This window comes from Excalfactoria chinensis, chromosome 12 (assembly GCF_039878825.1).
Source record: "Excalfactoria chinensis isolate bCotChi1 chromosome 12, bCotChi1.hap2, whole genome shotgun sequence".
NCBI lineage: Eukaryota > Metazoa > Chordata > Aves > Galliformes > Phasianidae > Excalfactoria > Excalfactoria chinensis.
The window spans coordinates 16,508,325-16,529,324 of NC_092836.1; the positions used below are offsets into that span (position 1 = coordinate 16,508,325).

The 21,000-nt window shown below is 62.2% G+C and overlaps 2 protein-coding genes across 4 annotated transcripts; both read left to right on the top strand.

The window, feature by feature from the left end:
• Positions 1-273: 273 nt before the first annotated feature.
• On the top strand, positions 274-17,099 carry SEMA3F (semaphorin 3F). Of its 3 annotated transcripts, XM_072347266.1 has the most exons (19): positions 274-445; positions 2,607-2,757; positions 7,436-7,596; positions 7,684-7,746; positions 7,937-8,056; positions 8,932-9,021; positions 10,720-10,813; positions 11,078-11,197; positions 12,038-12,177; positions 12,260-12,374; positions 12,576-12,645; positions 12,815-12,959; positions 13,041-13,263; positions 13,910-13,998; positions 14,249-14,290; positions 14,490-14,647; positions 14,715-14,782; positions 15,751-15,884; positions 15,953-17,099. In XM_072347266.1, exons 2-19 carry the CDS (start codon positions 2,646-2,648, stop codon positions 16,367-16,369), a joined length of 2,361 nt encoding a protein of 786 aa, XP_072203367.1. In that variant the 5' UTR covers positions 274-445; positions 2,607-2,645; the 3' UTR covers positions 16,370-17,099. The 3 variants fall into 3 exon arrangements, with proteins under 3 accessions (XP_072203367.1, XP_072203369.1, XP_072203368.1); XM_072347268.1 differs by lacking the exon at positions 8,932-9,021 and having other exon boundaries at positions 276-445; XM_072347267.1 differs by lacking the exons at positions 274-445; positions 2,607-2,757 and adding an exon at positions 5,776-5,894.
• Positions 17,100-18,397: 1,298 nt separating this feature from the next.
• Positions 18,398-20,751, top strand: GNAT1 (G protein subunit alpha transducin 1). Its single transcript, XM_072347070.1, has 8 exons — positions 18,398-18,503; positions 18,997-19,039; positions 19,381-19,522; positions 19,596-19,753; positions 19,822-19,950; positions 20,025-20,154; positions 20,232-20,385; positions 20,561-20,751. Exons 1-8 carry the CDS (start codon positions 18,398-18,400, stop codon positions 20,749-20,751), a joined length of 1,053 nt encoding a protein of 350 aa, XP_072203171.1.
• The last annotated feature ends 249 nt before the right edge of the window (positions 20,752-21,000 follow it).

The following is a 21,000-nucleotide window of genomic DNA, read 5'->3' on the forward strand; positions in this document are numbered from 1 at the left end:
CCAACACCGCCACACAAAGGCGTCCCGCTCTGCTCCGAACCCGCAGGGCCGGGCCGCGCCTCCGGGACCCGCCGACCTTCCTCCCCATTCACCCCCCCCCCCCCAACCCCGCGTCGTCCCCTCGCGGCGCGGCTCAACAAAAGGCAGGAGCGGAGGTGAGCGGGGCGGGGCTCGAACCCGCGGCCCGGCGGGCGGGCGGGGCGGAGGGAGGGGCGGGGCTATGCAAACGAGGCCGCGGAGCCCCATGGCGAGCGCACGGGCTGCGGCGCCCACTCGGAGCCGGGCCGCCGCCGCAGCCCCCGGCCCGCCCCGCCGCGGGTTCGAGCCCCGCCCGCGCCGCCCCGCCCCGCACCGCCGCTCCATGGGCCGGGGACGCGGCGGTAGTTGCGGCCGCGACATGGCGGGGGGCCGCGGGTGCCCGGCGCGGCGCTGAGCCCCCGCAGAGGTAAGCGTGGGGAGGGAGGGGGGAGGCGGGGAGCGCCGTCGCGACTATCGCGACCGTCGCCGCCGGGATCGGGGATCGGGCCGCCCCTGCAGCCCGCAAACTTTCCTCCGCGCTCAACTCGCCGCGACGTCCCGCGGCGGAGACGCGCGTCCCGGCACCCACGCGTGTCCCGATCCCGCCCGCGTCCCGCCGCCCACCCGTGTCACGCCCCCGGGGCTCCCGCTGCCCCCCGCATCCCCGCGCGGCTCTCCGCTTCTCCCCCCCCCCCCGTTCCGGCGGTACCCACGCGCGGCGTGGGCAGGCGGGGGGCGCGGGGGGCGGTGGGGCCGTTCGGGCCGGGGTTGGGCGGCGGGGGCTGCCGGGGATCGGGGCTGCGCGGCGGGGGGGTCCGGCCGCGGGGTGAGAGGCGGCGCGAAGTTGTGCAAAGTTATTTCTCGGGGCTGCGGCGATTCCCTTTCCGTCCTTTTTATTCCCCTCCATTTTTCTCTTTTTCTCTCCCTATTTTTTTTTTCTTTCTTTTTTTTGCTTTTTAATTAATCGATTATTTTCTTAACCCTTTTTCCTTTCCCGCTGCACTCCGGCCTCTCGCTGCCCTCCCCCTGCCCACCCCGTTCGCTTTCCTCCCTCCCCACATCGCTCCCTGCTGCCCGCGGGGGTTCCATCGGTTCCATCGGAGCGGCCGAGCCCCGCGCGCTCCATCCCATCCATCCCATCCCGTACCGGGGAGCAGCCCCCGGCCCCATTCCGGCCCGGTAATACCCGGGAGGAGAGAACGGGAGGGGGAAGGCGGGGGGGGGGGGCACAGAGCCGGCCAGGAATGTGTCCCCCCCCCCGCCGCAGTTTCCAGTTTCCCGGAGCGCGCTGACCCCGAGGTGAGGGCTGCCGGAGCGCTGCTCCCGGCCGGGCCCTTTCCACGCAATGGGGCTCCCCCCGCCCACCCCCAGGGCTCCCCCCGGCCCCCCCCTCCCCGCCGTCCCCTTCCTCCCTCCTCGCTGTGCGCTTTTCCCCTCCTCTCCCTCTTTTCCTTTGTTTGCCATCTCGCTCCCTGTCTCTGACGCGTACGCGGGCTCCATCCAAACGCAACAGTGGGATTTGCCAGAATTATTTCCTAAAAGCCGCCCCGGGGATGGGGGGGAGCGGGGTGGTGGTGGTGGGGGTGGTTGGGGGGGGTTGGAATTAACTGCAACCAACTGCGGGTTGGGATGGAGCAGCGGGGGTCCGGCGGGCAAAGCCCCGGCTGCGGCACAATGGGTGTGCGCGGGGAGAGAGAGGGAGCCGAAATATTTAGGGAAACGTGGAGCCTCGGGGGGGAGGAGGAGGAGGGCACGACGACACGCACTGCACGGCCACCCTCCGGCTATAGTGCCCGCGGGGGACTTCCTTGGGGACCGCAGTGGGGACGCTGCCTGTCCCCAGGTAGCTCTGTTCGGTGCCATCCCCTCTTTGGCCCCGAGGGCGCAGCGCGGCGGCGGCACTGAGCGCTGTGCGCACCTCCGTGTGTCCGAGCCCCCCCCCGGGCACGTCCTCACCCCGCAGCCCCGCGGTGTGCGACCGGTCCCCGCGTGTCCCCGGAGGTCCCCAAGCCGGGGCGGGGTGTGTGTGTGTGTGTGTGTGTGTGTGTGTGTGTGTGTGTGTGTATGTGCGCCTCGCTGGAGGCAGCTCGATGGCCCGACTCGGTGCGGAGCCCCTGGAGCCCAGCTGGGCTGCCTGGCACACAGCGCGGTTTCTTTTTTCTTTTCCCTGTTATTTTTTCTTCTTCTTTTATTTATGAAAAAAAAAAATCCTTTTTTTTTTTTTTTCCCTTTCTTTTTTTTTTTCTTTTTTTTCCTGCTCCTTTTTTTCCCTTTTTTTTTTTTGGTGTGTGTGTGTTCGCTTGCGGAATAATGAAGTCCAGATTTCCCTCCTGTTGGAAAGATGTGAGCCGGGCTGTGCGCTGCGCTCAGGGCTGGGAGAGGATGGGGGGGGGAGGGGGGGCAGCCCTCGGTTTGGGCACAGGGCTCACCTGGGTGCACGCCGCAGCCTCACCCTACAGCCCATCCCCCCCAGCTCTGCTCTCCCCTCCCCATTTCTGCCCCTTCCCGTGCTGTCAGTGGGGCTGGGCTGCACTCCTCGCTGTGGCGTCCCCCCCCCTGACGCCTGCCTCGCTGTCACTCTCTGCCAGGCGTGCTCCCCCCCGGACTGCCCCCAGCGTGTCCCCACCATGCCCGTGGCCACCGTCCTGCTCTGGGCCACCCTGCTGACCCTGGGCTGGCGGGCAGCCCACGGCAAGGACGGCGTGCCCCCCACCCCCAGGGTGCAGCTCTCCTTCAAAGGTAAGCCATGGGGACCGGAGAGGGGGGGGGAGACACGCTGCCTCCTGAGCTCTATAGGGTCACCTCTGGGATCTGCAGCCCTGTGGGGTGTCCAACCCTAAATCCTCACCCGGGGGGGCCCCCGGCTGCCGGCTCCAGACAGCAGCTTGCAGCCGTGCCGGTATTAGTGCCCGGAGCTGGCGGGGGGCCGGCGGGAAGGGGGGGGGGGGGTGGGAGTGGGAGGGAAGGGGGTTAATTAACCCTTAAGTGCCTGAGCCAACGAGGGGTGCGGGTCCAGATCTGGGACCCACAGTGCAGCCCCAACATTGGCATTTTGGGGAAGGTCTGGCATTTCTGACCACCAAATGCAGGGCTTTGGGTTGCAGAAGCAGAGGAGCAGAACCCAAATCACGACCTGGGCAGTGCCGACCCCACAGTGTGTGCTGGTGCCATGGGTCCCTGTGGGCACTGCTCTGCCTGTCTGGTCGTCCTGCCTTGTCCCTGGCTAGGGACACTAATGGAGGGTGCTGGGAACACGGAGGTGGGTGCTGGCTTTTGTTATCCTGTTGGGAGCAGGGAAGCCAGAATGTCCCCATCTTCCACCTTGGGAGCCATGTGGGGCTGCACCATGTGTTGTCCCCACTGTGCAGAGCAACGGGGACACCCCAAAATGTGCATTCACAGCCAGGGACGGGGGTGCTGAGAGGCAAATGGGGGCTTGGATGCGGGCTGGGCACAAGGAAGCAGAGCAGAGTCCCTGCACCGTGCAGAGCCCAGCGGGTAGCAGCCCCAAACGCAGCCGGGTTGTGCCTCAGCACGAAAATCCCTGGAATGAAGCAGCAGGACAAGCCCGGGCGAGAGGCAGGAGCAATGCCTGCCCGGCACGGAGCTGCTGCCCCTGCGGCTCTGCGTGGTCCTGTGCCGCGTCCCTGCTTCCCCCTCCCTGAGAGCTGGGGGACCGGATCCCACGGGAAGGCTCTGGGGGAGCTGGGAGCTGCCCCTGCCACCCGGTGAGCCCTGGGCACAAATGAATTCCAAACATTCCATCACGTCGTGGGGTGATGTGTTCCCTGTGCCTGTTTTAGCCCCGGCTCGGTGCTGCGGTGGCACAAGGGGACGAGCGGCCGGCAGCCTGCTGGGCATGGGGAGGTGATAAGGTGCTGCTGGGAAGGTGACGCGGAGGGATGGGCGCAGAGGGATGGGAGCAGCATCCTCCCGGCACGGGGAGGAAGCGCGGTGTGTTGCAGCTCCCCAGGGCCCTGCGTCATCCTCGGCAGAATGCTGTCGTGCGTGGAGCGTTTCGGGGAAAGCACACAAAGAAGGACGGGCTGCGGTGTCACGGGGCTGGCGCTGCGTCCCTGCCCTGGCTGGGACCGGGGGGACCCTCTTGTCATTGCCTTCCTGGTGCCGGGCAGGAAGGTGACCGGCATGGAAAGAACAGCACGATCCCACGCTGCCCTGGAAGAGGGAGAGGCTGCAGGGCCGCCCTGCGTTGCCAGCAGCTCTTCCCAGCTCCATGCCGGCCAGAAATAGGGTGGATATTTTTAATCACCTCCTTGCTTGTGAGCGATTTCCCCCCGTGCCGGGCGCATCCTGCTGCCCCCTCTGCTCCGGTTTCCTCCGCCGGGCACCGGGGACGTCAGCTCCAGGAGTGATGGAGAGGATGCGGTGCGTCAGCGGGAGGAAGGTGTACGGGGTCAGGGCTGAGCTTCAAAGCCACCGTCCCCATGGGGCCGCCTCCCACCTTTTAGTGGGAAAAAATAACCCCCCCAAACTCTGTTTAGTGGTGATCGTAACAGCCACATCCCAGAGCGCAGCCCCTGCCTTGCCTCAGTTTCCCTGCCCCACTGGGGATGTTGGTGGCAGATGGCTGCTAAGCTGCTGTAGCTGTGGGGCGCACAATGCGGTGGCTGCCGATGATAAACACGGCCAGATGGGGGGACACGGTGGGGACAAGGGCTGTGCAGCATCCATCCCCTCTGCCACCACCACCTTTTACCATTTTCCCATTCCTCCCATTTTTTTCTGTGATGCACAACCCTGAATTTGCTCTGCTGGAGGGAGGGGGATGGATCGGTTTGGCTCAGCTGGCAGCCCCCTACCTGCAACAAGCTGAGCTGCTTGCTTCCCCACCGCCTTCATGGAGGGCTGCAAACTGCCTGGGAAAGGCACTGCGGGGCTGGGTGTGGGGCAGCAGTGGGGTTATGGGGCATCACACATGGCTGAGTCTCTCAATGAATGGGTTTCTATGGGGTTCTGTTGGGTTGGGGATGTCCGTCTGATGGGCAGGATGTGACCCCATGCTGTGGCTGCGGGATTATTGGTGGGGAAGGCTGCACCGGAGCCCTTTGGGGGTGTTTTGGGGAGGTTTGGGGCTTTCTTGCTGCTGCTGAGCTGCTCCCTGCTGCCGAGGATGTGGCCATGGCAGCGTTATTCTGATGCTGACTGTGGGGTGTCCCACATCCCTGCTCCTCCTCCACCCCCAGGGGTGCCCCGTGGTCCCCTGCTGCTTTGGGATGGGATCACGCAGGGAAGCATCCATCCCCCTGCAGGCTCCATGGCACGGGGTCTCTTTCCAGGCGGTCCCAATCCCTCCTGGCTGGGGATGAATCAGCATTTTTGGCTGGGAAAAAAAAAAGAAAGAAAAGCCAACCAACAACTGCTTTTGGGGGGGGGGGGGAAGGGAGGCCGTGCCAATGGGGGGATTGGGCTGCAGCGCCAGGCATGGGGCCGGCCCCGCTTTGATGTGGGGTTGGATCTGGGCACCGTGGCACCTGTCCCCTGTCCCTGCTGGGATGCGGGGCTGTCCCTGTCCCCGTCCTCGCAGTGGCACTGGGGATCAAAGCAAAGCCTTTCCCTTCCCCTCCCATCCCGCAGCCCCTGCCGCGCTCCTGCGGCTCCCTACCACCTGTGAGCAGCTAAATGGGAAAAGGGCTTGGCTGGGGGCCACGGAAACTCTCTTATTACATGTAATTAGCTTAATTACATCATAAATAACCCATCAAGGGGTAGCGGAGTGACGCTCAAACAAATAAGCAATTCCGCTTTCCCGGGGCGACCCACCCGCGCTTTGATCGTCCCGATGGCAGCACGTGGGTTCAATGAGGAGGGGACAAACCAACCCCGGCCCCGCTGTCACCGCAGCCCCCATTTTGGAGGTGGGGATTTGGGATGGCCCGAATTCTGGTGCGCGGTGGGAGCCCGGTGGCCGTGGGGCTGTAGGGGATGCTGCATGTGGGACTGTAGGGGATGCTGTATGCGGGGCTGTAGGGGATGCTGTATGCGGGGCTGTAGGGGATGCTGTATGTGGGGCCGGGACCCCGATCCTGCGCGGCCCCGCGGCTCCGTCGGCACGTGAATTAAATTCATTCCCTCGGATTAAAATCAAGAGAAGGGCTCCCGAAAGGCTCCATCCGCAGTGCCAGGAGCGGGCAGAGCGCTTATTGAATATAAACACGGCGTGTAATTTACATGCTAATTATGTTGAATGCACTACAAGCCCGTAATTAGAAACTAATTAGGTGAGAGCGGGTGTAATTGGCTTCGCAGCACAGCGGATGGGTGATGGAGCACCTGGGGAGGTGGCCGCAGGGCCCGGATGGGATTAACCCTTTGCTCCCTCTGCTTTCTGGGGTCCTGCAGCACCCGGCTCTGCTTTTTGGGGTGCTCTGTGGGGATGTGATCACACACCCCCCCAGCCATACAGCGGTGGTGTGGGATGGGCACGGCTCAGCCCAGCCTGTGGGGGATGTTTCAGCCCCTGCCCCCATGGAGGCCACCTGTGTGGAATGGGGCAATTAAAAGGGGATTAAGGCAGGGGGGTGGGGGATGAGCAGCAGTGGGATGTGCTCGACTAACCAGCGGCCCCAGCAGGTACTCAGGGCTGGGGGGTGTAATGGGGTGCTCAGTGCAGGGGGCCAGAGGTCACAGTGTGGGCTCACCTGCTTGTCCATCAGCAGTGGGGTGTGGGGTCATGGGGGCATTTCCTTTCCCCACTGTGATCGCTGGGGTGTGGAGGCAGCCCCAACCCTGTTGTGCCAGAGGAGTGGATGGGGACAGGGATGGGGACAGGGATGGGGATACAACCCTCAGGGAAGGACTGTGTCCCATCCCACCCCACCCGGGGCTGGGGGGCATGTCCCATAGTGCAGCTTCCCAGAGCAAGACAGAGGAATCCTGCCTTGTGCCCAGAGCTGCCAGCCCCAATGCAGCCAGCACAGCACTGGGAGATGGGGATGCATTCTGGTGGAGGTGGCATCTGATGGTGGCACCCATTGGGCAGTCCATCCCATCCCTTGTGCTGGCTGCAGGGAGGTGGGGTGCACCCCCCCCACCCCCCCATGTCTGGCTGTGCCCTGCCCCTGCTGCGTGCTTCTTGGCTCCGTCCCACATCATCTGCAGCACTTCTGCCTTCCATCTGGCTGCCTCGCTGCACTTGTGAATATTCATGACCCTCATTATCCTCTTTCACTCGTTTCTCCCACACTCAGGCTAAAAATAACTCCCAAAGGGGGGTGCGGGCTGGGGGCTCTGCTCCCCCTTTCCCCAGGAGTTGGGTTTTGGGGCCCCACTCCCTATGGACTGAGACATGGGGACGCTTCTGCAATGGAGCACAGGAGCAGAGGGCCGACAGCAGAGGTTGGGGGAGCGTTGGCTGGGGGCACAGCGACATGCTGACGTGTGCCCATCGGCCCCGCAGAGCTGAAGGCCACCGGCACCGCGCACTTCTTCAACTTCCTGCTCAACTCCAGCGATTACCGCATCCTGCTGAAGGACGAGGACCACGACCGCATGTACGTGGGCAGCAAGGACTACGTCCTCTCCCTGGACCTGCACGACATCAACCGCGAGCCCCTCATCGTAAGCCGTTACCATATGGGGCACCTCCATGGGATGGGATGGTGCGGGGTCAGCAGCCCCCCCCCCTCATCTCTGATGTTCCCGCAGATCCACTGGCCTGCCTCCCAGCAGAGGATCGAGGAGTGCATCCTGTCAGGCAAGAACAGCAATGTGAGTGTTAGCCAGCGAGAGGAGGGCTGGCATCCTGCTGGGGACCTGCTTGGGTTGGAGGTGACCTTTGAGTCCCCATGCCATTGGTTGCCACAGCCACAGTGCCACCCCAAGTACGGCTGGGATGGTGCCACAAGACCTTGCTGTGTATGGAGCCCTTGCATAGCTGCCACCATCCTCTCCTTCCCAGGGGGAGTGTGGCAACTTCATCCGCTTGATCCAGCCCTGGAACCGGACTCACCTCTATGTGTGCGGCACCGGCGCCTACAACCCCATCTGCGCCTTCATCAACCGTGGGCGCAAAGCACAGGTAAGGGGTGGAGGGGTGGGGGCTGCAGTGGTGCCCGTGCAGGAGGGCGCATCCTGGGGCCGGTGCCAGGGAGCTTGGGGGACAGTGTCAGGCTGAGCTCCAGTGAGGTGAGGCTGAGCGTGGCCGAGACCGTTCTGCAGCATGAGGACTTCTCTGCACCGGGATCCACTGGACTCCACACCAGCCCTACACTGATCCAGCAGGGGAGGTGCTGTTGCATGGAGCCCCTCTGCATGGATGTGCCCTGCACTGCTCCAGAGCCAGCATTCTGCAAGGAGAAACGTGGTGGCCTAGTTCCATGAGTGAGCAGGGACAGTGGTGGCATCTCCCATGGGATGCTTGGAGGCCAACGAGGGAGAACATCACCCTACCTGGATGAGCACAGCTTGACACAAGAGAGAGGCAGTGGAGCCCAACGTGCTGGATTAGATGCTCAGTGGAAGAAGTTTTGGGTGACTACTGTGGTGTGCCATGAGGGTGTGCCACCCGGGTGAACTCTGCCCCTGGGTCCTGTCCTGAAGGGCTGAAGTGCTGCCTGCTTGGAGCAAGCCAAGCCGAAGGAGATGTGGTGCTGTGTGAGGATGGGGCAGCCCAGTGCTCCACCACTGCCACAGGGAGAGGCTCAGACTGCTCCATCCTGGGACCGCCGGTGGCATTTCACTGTCACAGCACTCGGAGATGCTCAGGGATGCGCACTGAGGACGGCATCGGACAGCCCTGGGGACGAGGCTCTATGTCCCTGCAGAGCCAGCGGAGAGCACGGTGCCACGTGCGGTGCCATGGGGACAGGCTGCCAGCACCATCCTGCAGCCCCCAGCCCGGGGGTCCCATCCCCCCCCCCGGTGCTAACTCTGTGCCCTGCTCCTTCTCCCCAGGGCTTTCCGCCGAGCCAGCCCCTCCAGCCGGGAGGCCGGGAGAGCAGAGCCACCGACGGCCCCCGCAGCCCAAGACCAGCAGAAAGCAAGGTGGGAACGGGTCTGGGGGCCCGCCGCCGCTGTGCCCACCTCGCACTGGAGCTGTGGGCTCCTTCTTCCCACCGGCAGCTCCTGGGCTGGGGGCCCCTCGCCGCGGCCCCCCCGTCTGCTGCCTCCCCTCCTCTCTGCAAAGCTCTCTGCGGCAGCCGGCCCGGCGTCTTCTCTCTCCTGCTCTCACTAACTCTTTCCTCCTCGTCCCCAAGGGGACACTGTCAGGGGTGGCTGTCACCCCTCAGCCTGTCTCCAGGCTTGCTGTGTCCCTGCAAATCCACGTGTCAGCAGAGGCAGGGGGCTCCAGAGAGCCGTGCACAGGAGGTGTTTTGGTAGGGTCGACAGAAGTGTTGCTGAGCAGCTGCCTGGCCAGCATCCATTTGCTTTTTCCTGCCTGGGGAGGGGGCTTGTTCAATGGAGTCAGGGAGGTGATGTCCCCAGGTTCTGGGGTCAGCCAGCATCCAGCCTGCCCTGACAGTGTCTCCCCTTGGACTAACATGGGTCAGTGCATGGGATGGGGCACATGTAGGTGCACAGACAGATCCTGCCTGTCTCTGTCCCTGCCACGTCCCCTTCTCTCTGAAAGGGACATCCCTGTCAGCTCAGATTAGGAGAGCACAGTATGATGCTCCCAGCCACCAGCTCTGCCATCAGCACCTATGGGCTGGGTGCCCATGGGCCAGGAGAAGCTGGCGTGAGCAAGTCTTGCAGTAAGGGGTGCACGGGGAGAGGAAAAGCCTCAAGCAGCTGCCATCCCTGTGGCTGACATCCTTGTGGCGAGTGTACCCATAGCTAGCATCCCCATGGCTGACTACACCATGGATGATGTCCCCATGGATGCTGCCCTCAAAGCTAGTGTCCCTCTGGCTAGCATCAACATAGCTGGCATCCCCATGGCCAACATCCCTGTGGCTAACCTCAAGGCTAGTGTCATCATGGCCAGCAGCCCCATGGCTAGTGTTCCTGTGGTTAGCATCCCGCTGTCCCCAGGTTTGCTGTATCTGGCCAGCAGGATGACAGCAGCCCCACACACAGCCTGTCCTCTGTGGGGACCCTCCTTGTCCTGTCATTGAGGCTCGTGGGGTACAGGCATTGGTGCTGCCTTGTTGTGCATGCTGGGGACACATGGGACATCCCTGCCTGGCCCTGTATGCCCTGGGATGGCAGGGCAGGAAGTTTCACATGGTCTATGGGAAGTGGATTTTGCTTCACCCTGGCGCAGGGGTTGGTTCCAAACTTGTTGCAGTGAAGAGAGCAGCTCCCAGTGGTGGGGGTGGCTGGCCCTGAATCACCCAGTGGATGTTGGTGGAAGACGGCTCCTCACTGGCTGTGCCTGCAGCCAAACCCTGCCTGCAAAGGACTGGAGTTGGTGTGATCCCAGCGCTCCAAGCAGCCCCTGCAGCAGCTTCGTCCCTCCACACTGATGGGCCAGGAAGCAGTGTAGGAACCCTGCGAGCAATAACGGACCTGCATGGTGGAGGGCACAGAGCGGCACCCAGCACACACTGAGGAGCACCTCCTGCAGACCTCAGCTTCCCAGGAGCCCTGCAGACCCCCACAGGGTCCCACCGCATCCATCCTCTACTGGCAGCACCTGCGGCCACCGCACTCCATCCCACAGAGGCCTCTGCCTCAGAAAGTGCCATGGGGATGGAGGGGGAAATTGTCACAAGCTCCTTGTTCTGCTTCCTTCTCCAGGATTATATCTTCTACCTAGAGCCAGACAAGCTGGAGTCAGGCAAAGGGAAGTGTTCTTATGACCCCAAAGTGGACACCGTCTCTGCATTGATAAGTGAGTCCTGTGGCTGCCAGGGCTGGGTGGAGGGGACATCACCCACATCACCCCAGTGTCCCAGAGCAGCTGGGCTCCCAGTGCTGCAGGCACTCAGGCAACAGGCACCGTCTGGGGGTTCCTTGCAGACTGGTAGCATCCTTCATTGCTCTCTGGGTTGGCCATAGGCAGCATCTCCTGGTTGCCTGCTGACTCCTGGCCAGGGCTGGACAGGATGGTGGGAGAAGGTGCAGGGAGCTGGGGCCTGATCCCTTCCCTCTGCAGATGAAGAGCTCTATGCCGGGGTCTACATCGACTTTATGGGCACTGATGCAGCCATCTTCCGCACTATGGGCAAGCAGACAGCCATGAGGACAGACCAGTACAATTCACGGTGGCTCAACGGTTGGTATGGAGTGTCATCTGCCCAGGTTCCCTGGGGATCCCATAGCTCCAACCATAGGGATGAGATAGATGGAGTCCTGCTGCATCCTGCCCACAGAGGCGGCAGCCAGGGGCAGGTGCAGGGATGGTGGGATGGTGGGATGGGAGGGGGGATGGAGTGGTGCAGGTGTGGTGGGTGGATGGATGGATGGATGGATGACAGACGGATGGATTGACAGATGGATGATGGATGGATGGATGGGCAAATGAGTGAGTGACAGATGAGTGGAGAGATGAATGATGAATGGGTGGGTAAATGAGTGGACAGATGGATGGATGATAGATGGATAGGTGGAGGGAGAGAGGAAGGAAGGGATGGATGGATGGATGGATGGATGGATGGATGGATGGATGGATGGATGGATGGATGAATGGAAATCTAGAGCAGATAGACAGAGGGATACCTCTGTGGGTCATGGTGACAGACATGCTTGGGCTTTGCATAGTGATGGGAGCACCCAGCTGGTGAGAGGCAGCGCTGCCTCTGCCAGAGCCTGGGTAAGGGTTTTCACAGGGCTGAGCGTTCAACCATGTCCCCGTAGTCGGTGACCCTGAGCGCTCTTCCTGCCCCCATAGAGCACCCCCGGCCCCAGAGCTGCAGCTGAATAAACAGAGCGGAGCAGATGGGGTGGTCCTGCTGGGTGTGAGGGCTGCAGGGGCAGGGATCGAGGAGGGGGAGCTGTCAGCACTGGCTGGGCACAGGCTGATGGATGGCGAGGGGAAGCCATCACACCGGTGGCTTTGCAGCAGCAGGGACCGTGGGTGTTCCCAGGCTGACAGCACTATGTCGTGCCGTTGCAGACCCTGCCTTTGTCCGTGCCCAGCTCATCCCTGACAGCAGCGAGAGGAATGATGACAAACTCTACTTCTTCTTCCGAGAGAAGTCAGCAGATGCCCCACTCAGCCCTGGGGTCTATTCCCGCATCGGGCGCATCTGCCTGGTGTGTGCAGTGGGTCAGCGGGGTGCAGGCAGGGGCTGGTGGTGGGGAATGTGGGGCTGAGCGCTGAGTCCTTCTGTCACAGAACGATGATGGGGGACACTGCTGCCTGGTGAACAAATGGAGCACCTTCCTGAAGGCCCGGCTCGTCTGCTCTGTGCCAGGACCCGATGGGATCGAGACGCACTTTGATGAGCTTCGTGAGTGCGTGGGCTCCATGGGAGGGCACTGGGTGACCCCAATGGTTCATTTGCACCCCGGCACCCTGGGGAGGGGACATGGCACACTATCCATTTGGGAGGGCGGAGAGTTCCATTGCTGCCCCACCATGGGAGAGCCCAACCCATGCAGGCATCCCCAGCCACCCCCTGGGGGTAACGTGCTCTTCCTTCTGTCCCAAGAGGACGTCTTCATCCAGCAGACGCAGGACACCAAGAATCCTGTTATCTACGCCGTCTTCTCCGCATCGGGGTGAGTGCGGTGCCCTTGCGGCGTGGCGGTCCCTGGGGATGGGGACTTTTTGTCGAGGTGGGTAGAGGTCCTAGTGGTGCTGAAGTGGGCGTGGGGTGAGGTGGGGATGCTGGCAGTGTCAGCACGAAGGTGGCACAAGTGCCTGAGGCTGTGCCACTCCTCCTGCCAGGTCAGTGTTCAAGGGCTCGGCCGTCTGCGTTTACTCCATGGCCGACATCCGCATGGTGTTCAATGGGCCCTTTGCGCACAAGGAGGGCCCCAACTACCAGTGGATGCCCTACACAGGCAAAATGCCCTACCCCCGGCCAGGCACCGTAAGTAAGATCGCTGGCACTCGTGGACACGATAGTCCCAGGACACTGAAGGCCCCACCGATACCTTTTGCCTGCTTGCAGTGCCCCGGGGGGACCTTCACACCCTCCATGAAGTCAACCAAGGACTACCCCGACGAAGTGATCAACTTCATGCGCTCGCACCCTCTGATGTACCACTCGGTCTACCCAGCCCACCGGCAGCCTCTGGTTGTGCGCACCAACGTCAACTACCGCTTCACCACCATCGCTGTTGACCAGGTGGACGCGGCAGATGGGCGCTATGAGGTGCTTTTCCTGGGCACAGGTACCCACGCCGCGCACCGCAGAGAACGCAGCATGCTCCAGCGCGGCCTCAGAGGGCACGGGCACTGCCGGGGCTGGGTGCCTCTGCTGGCACCTCTGCTCCATGGTGGAGCAGGCTGAGGGGCTGAGACCCCTGTGCCATGGACCCTGGGAGTGTCATGGCCTGTCCCCTGCCCTAGTGCCCATCTTAGGACAGCGCCATCCAGTCTGGTCCTTTCTGTGCCCCAGTGTCCATCCTAGCACACCATCATCCAGCCTGGTCTATCCGCTATCCCAGTGTCCATCCTAAGACCTCCAGCCTAACCTTTTCCAAGGCCCAAGTCCAACTCTCCTGCCTCATTCACCACGTCAGGGCCACCATTATCCAGCCTGATGCTTCCCCTTCCTTATTTTCCATCCGAGGGCCACCATGGTCTGTCCCGGTCTTTCTCAAACCCAGTGCCTATCCCAGCTGCTGTCCCTCTGTCTTGGGCAGTGGCAGCCCCTAGCTGTGAGTGGTGACCTGAGTGTCACAGTGCAACTAAGACAGATGAAGATGGGCATGGGGAGCCCTTCCTGGCCCCCATCAAGGACCCCATTCCCAGGAGGGGAGGGCACGGGTGCCCAGCTGGTGGCACTGAGTGTCCAGGTACCCTGGTGTCTTGCAGATCGGGGCACGGTGCAGAAAGTCATTGTGCTGCCCCGGGACGACATGGAGACAGAGGAGCTGATGCTGGAGGAGATTGAGGTGTTCAAGGTAAGGGCTGGGTTATCCTACAGCTGCTGCTGAGCATCCTTGTCTCACCCCTTGCCCAGAACTGATGGGACCAGGTATCATTGTCCCAGCCCTGGAGCTGCTGTGACACCACCCAGTCCCATGGGCAGTTCCAGGGAGACCCACAACATTGTCCCTCTTCCTGCTGGCTCCTGTAGCTGCCTTACTGGTGTGGGCATGGGGGATGCACTCTGTGCTTCGCTCCATGTCCTTCACTCCTGCTCCTGTCTAGGTGCCAGCACCCATCAAGATGATGACCATCTCCTCCAAGAGGGTGAGTGCCCTGTGGGCAGATTTGGGGACTATGACATCCTGGATGCCTGTCGCCACCATAGCATTACAGTGGCCATCGAGGAGGCCGGCGGGTGCCCCTGAGCAGCTCTGGGATACGTGGTCTCCACTTCTCCCTGTACTGGGGACATGGCCATATGGACAGGGGGCATCTTACCCTGTCCTCTCTGTCGCCCCAACAGCAACAGCTTTACGTGTCCTCGGCTGTAGGAGTGACCCACCTGGCCCTGCACCGGTGTGATGTATATGGAGAAGCCTGTGCTGACTGCTGCCTGGCCCGCGACCCGTACTGTGCCTGGGATGGCAAGGCTTGCAGCCGCTACTCAGCATCCTCCAAGAGGTGGGGATCTGGGGGAGGGCAGGGGGGCCCAAGGAAGTTCCCCAGGTCACCTCCTGCCTCCTCTCAGGCGAAGCAGGCGGCAGGACGTCCGGCATGGCAACCCCATGCGCCAGTGCCGAGGCTACAACTCCAATGGTGAGTGGGCATGGCACAACCCCAGAGTGTTGGGGACAGAGGTGTGGGGCAGGACCTGGGGAGGCATGAGTGGTAGGAGGTGGGAGAATGTGGGCAATGGGATGAGTGCGGGGGTGGCCTTGAGGGCTGGTGGGTGGATATATTGTGAAATTATGGGATGTATTGGAAAAGCAACAGGGGGTGGGCAGGTGGGTGGATGGATGCATGGAAGCGTGGATGGGGTGAGTATGTGGGTGAATGGAAATACTGGAGATTGAAGAAGAATGGATGGATGCATGGGGTGGATGAATGGCTGGGTGGATGGATTGGTGGATACAGCGGGGAGAAAGAAGAGCACAGCTGAATGGATGAATGCTTTAGAAGAGGATGTGGATGGATGTATACACTGAGAGAAGGATGAACACGGATGGATGGCCAAGTGAGGTGAGTGAATGGAAATGTTAGATGAGTCGGTGGGTGGGTGGAAGGATGGATACACTGGGGGGAAAGAAGAGCACAGACTGATGTATGGATGCTTAAGAGGAGGATGACCATAGATGGGTGGATACACTGGGAGGAAGAGGAGGAGGAGGAGATTGACTGTGGATGGATAAATGGATGGGTATATTGGAGAGAAAGAAATGCACAGTGGGTGTCTGGATGCTTCGCAGTAGGGTGGCTGTGGATTGGTGGCTACATTGGGAAGAAGAAAAGCACAGATGAATGAATGACCGGGTAGATGAATGAATGGAAATGTTGGAGGTCGAATGTGGAGGGATGGAGAGGTGGGGGGAATAGATGGATACACAGCGGAGAAAGAAGAGCACAGATGGATGCGTCAAAGGATGACCATGGGTGGATGGATAGATACATTCAGGAGAAGGAAGAACGTGTATGGATGCTTCAGTGGCATGGGGCAGAGCAACAGAGGAGGGAGATGGTGCGTGGGGACGTGTGTGTGACCTGGCTGCCGTGTCCCGCTCCTGCAGCCAACAAGAACACGGTGGAGGCTGTGCAGTACGGGGTGGAGGGCAGCACCGCCTTCCTCGAGTGCCAGCCCCGCTCTCCACAAGCCACCGTCAAATGGCTGCTGCAGAAGGACAACAGCGACCGACGGAAAGAGGTAGGAGCCGGGTGCTGCGCGCGGGGTCCGGCTGGTGGGCATCCAGCTGAGCCCCTCCATCCCCACAGCTGCGCACAGAGGGGGGCCGGGCACTGCGGACAGAGCAGGGCTTGCTGCTGCGCGCCCTGCAGCTCTCCGACAGCGGCCTCTACTCCTGCACCGCCACCGAGAACAACTTCAAGCACACGGTGACCAAGGTGCAACTGCGCGTCCTGGCCGCCCGAGCCGTGCACGCCGTCCTGCTGCAAGGCGAGCTGCCCCCCGCCGCGCTGCCGGGAGCCCCGACGCCGCGCTACCAGGACCTGCTGCAGCTGCTCACCCGCCCCGAGCTGGGACTCCTCGACCAGTACTGCCAGGGCTTCTGGCGACCGCCGGCCCCCGGCCCCCCCGAGCCGCTGGCTGCCCTCAAAGCCAAGGAGCTGCAGGACCAGAAGAAGCCACGGAGCCGCCGGAATCACCCGCCAGAGAACTGCGGGCACACATGAACCCCTCCCCAGGGACTTTGCTAGCACAATGGTCTATTTTTCCCTCCTTTTAATATTAAAAAAAGAAAAAATATCTATAAATAAATAAATATATATATATACCCACACCCATGCAGGCAGACACGCACGCATGCTCGCACCCCCTCTGCCCCCCTTCCTCACTCTCCCCCCCTCCCTCCTCCGCCCTCTCCTGCCGGGGGTGGTATTTATTTGCAGGTTGTACATAGTCACTGGGGGGACACCAACATCACCTCCCGGCACTGGGGATGGTGGAGGACCTGGACCTGGGGGTGGCTGCATCCGGCTCCTCTCATCCCTCCCCTTCCTGGAGTTCCATGGGGCTCCGGGTCCTGGTGCCATGGGCGGTCCTGGTGCGGGGGGGGTGATGCCCTTTGGGGTATGGTGCTGCCACGCAGAGGGCTACGAGCCGGTAATGGAAGGGGACAAACCAGCAGTGAGAGCTGGCACTGGGTGAGCTCGGTCTCAGTGCCTCAGTTTCCTCTGCTGGTTATTTTGGAGCCAGAGCTGGGAGGAGGCTGGGCTGCAGGCAGGGGGACATGGCCCCGTCCCCTGCTGGGGACAGGACACAGGCCACACGGTGGGGACACGGCCAGGAGGGGTGAGATGGGACACCCTGCCCATCGCTGGGGTTGTAAATAGTTGTAGGGGAGGAGTGCAGGGGCAGCCAGGTGTCCCCCCTCCCCGCAGCCTGCAGCACGCCCAAATAAACACTGGCTTTGGGACAGATGCCTGCGTGTGCTCTGTTGGGGACAGGAACATCACCGAGTTCAGGGGGTGGGATCCAGGGGAGCACATGGTGGGGTGCTGGGAACACTGCAGGGTGATGGAAGGGACACTGGGCAGGGGGACATGAAGCTGGAGGCCACTGGGGGCACTATGGGGGCACCCTGAGTTGCCATTGGGGCACTGCAGTCACTACTGGGGGCACTGGGGTCAGGTTTGGGCGGCTCTTGGCCAGACTAGGGCAGCACTTGGGGTACCGGAGGCAGCACTGGTAGCCCTGGGGCGGTTGGGGGGTGGTACAAGTCTGTGCTGGTCTCTGCTGGACTGTACCGGGCTGTGCTGGACTGTACCGGGCTGTGCTGGGCTGTGCTCGTCTTTGCAGTGCTGTGCTGCTCTATGCTGGATCGCTCTGCCCTCTGGCGGTCAGACTTGGTACTGCAGGAGCCCCGCGGAGGTAGGGGTCACTGAGGGCGGTGTAAGATGCTGAGGCTTTGGGACAGGGGGCTGCACTGGTGGGAACGGGGCTGGGACACAGAGAGGTGTTCGTCGGGACAGGGGGGTACCTTGGTGGCAATGGGGACACACTGTGGGGGACACTGGCAGGGGGCTGGACATGGGGTGTCCTTGGTGGTGTGTGGTGAGGCATAGGGACACCTGGGGGCTGGGGCAAGGGGCACTGAGAGGAGCTGGGGACATTATGAGGGTCTTGGAAAGGGACTGGGGCGTGGGGCTGGGGATGACACTAGGGGTACAATGACATCAGGCAGGGATTCTTGAGAGTACAACTGGGGTAGTTCACAGGGGGAATGTGGGGATGGTGGGGAACATCCCCACCACAGGGCCACATCCATTGCCTGAGAACAACAGCAGGGACATCCCTGGAGCGAGGCCATACCCATGGCTGGGAACAGTGGGAACATCCCTACTATAAGGCCACATCCACAGCTGGTGCCAGCAGGGCCATCCCTGCCACGAGGCATAGCCACGGCCTGGGGACATGGGGCCACCATCTCTGGGAGGGGACAGCTGGGCGCCCTCTGTGCAGAAGCGCTGACGCCGGGAGCCGGGGGATTGCTGAGCTCAGCCCCGGGCAGATTTCGGGGCTTTATCCGCAGTCTGGCTTAAGCCGCGCTCCTTGTCCCCGTCCTTGGCCCACTTGGGTGGCAGCGGCGGCCGCAGTCGGGCGGTGGGCGAGCGCTGGAGGTGGCGGGGGGCTGGCGCTCGCTGCCCGTCCTGGTGCTGACCTCCACCGAGCGGGCGAGCCGGCGGGCGGCAGAGGCGAGGATGGGAGCAGGGGCCAGCGCTGAGGAAAAGCACTCCCGTGAGCTGGAGAAGAAGCTGAAGGAGGACGCTGAGAAGGATGCCAGGACCGTCAAGCTGCTGCTGCTGGGTAGGTGGGCGCAGCTCCGGGGGATGCTTGAACCTCCCCCATCACATCCTCGTGCTCCAAACCTTGTTAGCCCCAGGCTCCTCAGTACCTCTAAAACTCACCCCGTCCAATATCCCCGTGCCTCTGAGCACCCCAACTCCACCCCAGCATCCCCAGACCCCTCCACATGCCCCTGAATGCTACCCTTGCATCCTCCCAGCACTGCGGGTTCCCCTCCCAGTGCCCCCCAGTTTCCCCAGTTGTTCTCTCATTCATCCCCTGTCCGGGCCCTGGCTGCGTTCCCCTGCAATTCCCCACTGCTGTGTCCCCATCCCCACCCCATCCTCTTCTTCCCCCCCACCCCCAGCTCCCCCAGCACACCCATGACTGAGCCCCCCAGCAGCACCACCCCAGTGCCCCCCCCAGACCTGGCTCTCTCCCTTCCTTTTTCCCTGTGTCCCCCTGTGGTGGTCACCACTGTGGTCACCACTGTGCCCCCGCTCTGTCCCCACAGGAGCAGGAGAGTCAGGGAAGAGTACCATTGTCAAGCAGATGAAGTAAGTCACACGGGGCAGCACCGTGCCACCTACCTGTACCATATTATGGCCAGAGGGAGCATCCACCCCTCACTGCCCTCAGCTGCAGCGATGGGTGCCTCTGCCTTCTTTTCTAGTGTCCCCACCCTTTAGCTGACCCCCATGAGTTCTCCCATCCTATAGTTCAGACCCAAGAGTGCACCTACCCTATGGTTCAGCCCCATGGGTGCCACCACTCTATTATCCACCCACATGGATACCCCTACGCACCAGTTCAGTGCCCACAAGTGCCCCTACCCTACAGCTCAGCTCCATGGGTGCTCTCAGCACCCCATTCAGCCCCATGCCTCCATCTTGTCCAGGATCATCCACCAGGATGGTTACTCCCTGGAGGAGTGCTTGGAGTTCATCGCCATCATCTACAGCAACACGCTGCAGTCCATGCTGGCCATCGTGCGTGCCATGACCACGCTCAACATCCAGTATGGCGACTCAGCTCGCCAGGTGAGGGGCCCCCGGCACGGGGTGTGGGGTTGCACCCCGGTCCCCATCCCCACTGAGCCCCCATCCCTTGCAGGATGATGCCCGCAAGCTGCTGCACCTCTCAGACACCATTGAGGAGGGCACCATGCCCAAGGAGATGTCGGACATCATTGGGCGGCTCTGGAAGGATGCAGGCATCCAGGCCTGTTTCGACCGGGCCTCTGAGTACCAGCTCAACGACTCGGCAGGATAGTACGTGCAGGGTGGGCAGGTGGCTGGGGGCAGCCTTGGTGGGACGTGCCTCACGCTGTGCCCATCAGTTACCTGTCGGACCTGGAGCGCCTGGTGACCCCTGGCTACGTCCCCACCGAGCAGGACGTGCTGCGTTCCCGTGTCAAAACCACCGGCATCATCGAAACCCAGTTCTCTTTCAAGGACCTCAACTTCAGGTAGGGGCTGAGCCCCCAAGTGCTGGGGCAGGGGGCTGTGGGGGGATGCTGAGCCCCCTGGTCCTGCCCTGCAGGATGTTTGATGTGGGAGGACAGCGCTCGGAGCGCAAGAAGTGGATCCACTGCTTTGAGGGGGTGACGTGCATCATCTTCATCGCGGCGCTCAGCGCCTACGACATGGTGCTGGTGGAGGATGATGAAGTGGTAGGTGGCCGTGCCAAGGGGTGCTGGGGGGGCTGGAAGGCTGACAGGGGGTTGACAGGGCTTGTATCCTCCCACAGAACCGCATGCACGAGAGCCTGCACCTCTTCAACAGCATCTGCAACCACCGCTACTTCGCCACCACCTCGATCGTCCTCTTCCTCAACAAGAAGGACGTCTTCCTGGAGAAGATCAAGAAGGCGCACCTCAGCATCTGCTTCCCTGACTATGATGGTGAGGGCAGGCACGCTCACCCCCTGCGTGGGGGGTTTGGGTGCTGGCACCCTTTGCCAGACACTCACAGGTGACCCCAGCACCCTCAGCACCCAGCCAGAGGTCTGGGCTGTGGGGTGATGGCAGGGGAATATAAGGGCTGCGGGGTGCTGGGGACTCATGGCCCTGCTCGTAGGTCCCAACACCTACGACGATGCTGGCAACTACATCAAGCTGCAGTTCCTGGAGCTGAACATGCGGCGGGACGTGAAGGAGATCTACTCGCACATGACCTGCGCCACTGATACCGAGAACGTCAAGTTCGTCTTTGACGCTGTCACCGACATCATCATCAAGGAGAACCTCAAGGACTGTGGGCTCTTCTGAGCCCCAGCCCCTACAGCCCCCCCCCCAACCCCCTGGTGCCCCTGCCCACCCTCTGCCACCGCTTCTGCTTGACCCCAAACCCCAGCAATGTGACCTGTGCAGCTCCAGAGCATCCCACCAGCCAGCCCCCTGCCTGCATGTGCCCCTGGGTGCTGGGGAACACCTGGGGTCCCAGGGCATCCCTTGGTACTGAGGGGTGCTGGATCCCCCAGGGGACCACGGGATGCCCCTGGGAATAGCACCACAGCT

Excerpts from the sequence above, each read along its gene's own strand:
- SEMA3F (XM_072347266.1), top strand. The coding sequence starts at position 2,646 with ATGCCCGTGGCCACCGTCCTGCTCTGGGCCACCCTGCTGACCCTGGGC. Across the intron at positions 9,022-10,719 it reads CAAGACCAGCAGAAAGCAAG|GATTATATCTTCTACCTAGA; the intron begins GTGGGAACGGGT and ends TTCCTTCTCCAG. Across the intron at positions 12,178-12,259 it reads GCATCGGGCGCATCTGCCTG|AACGATGATGGGGGACACTG; the intron begins GTGTGTGCAGTG and ends CTTCTGTCACAG.
- GNAT1 (XM_072347070.1), top strand. The coding sequence starts at position 18,398 with ATGGGAGCAGGGGCCAGCGCTGAGGAAAAGCACTCCCGTGAGCTGGAG. Across the intron at positions 19,523-19,595 it reads ATGGCGACTCAGCTCGCCAG|GATGATGCCCGCAAGCTGCT; the intron begins GTGAGGGGCCCC and ends CATCCCTTGCAG. Across the intron at positions 20,386-20,560 it reads CTGCTTCCCTGACTATGATG|GTCCCAACACCTACGACGAT; the intron begins GTGAGGGCAGGC and ends CCCTGCTCGTAG.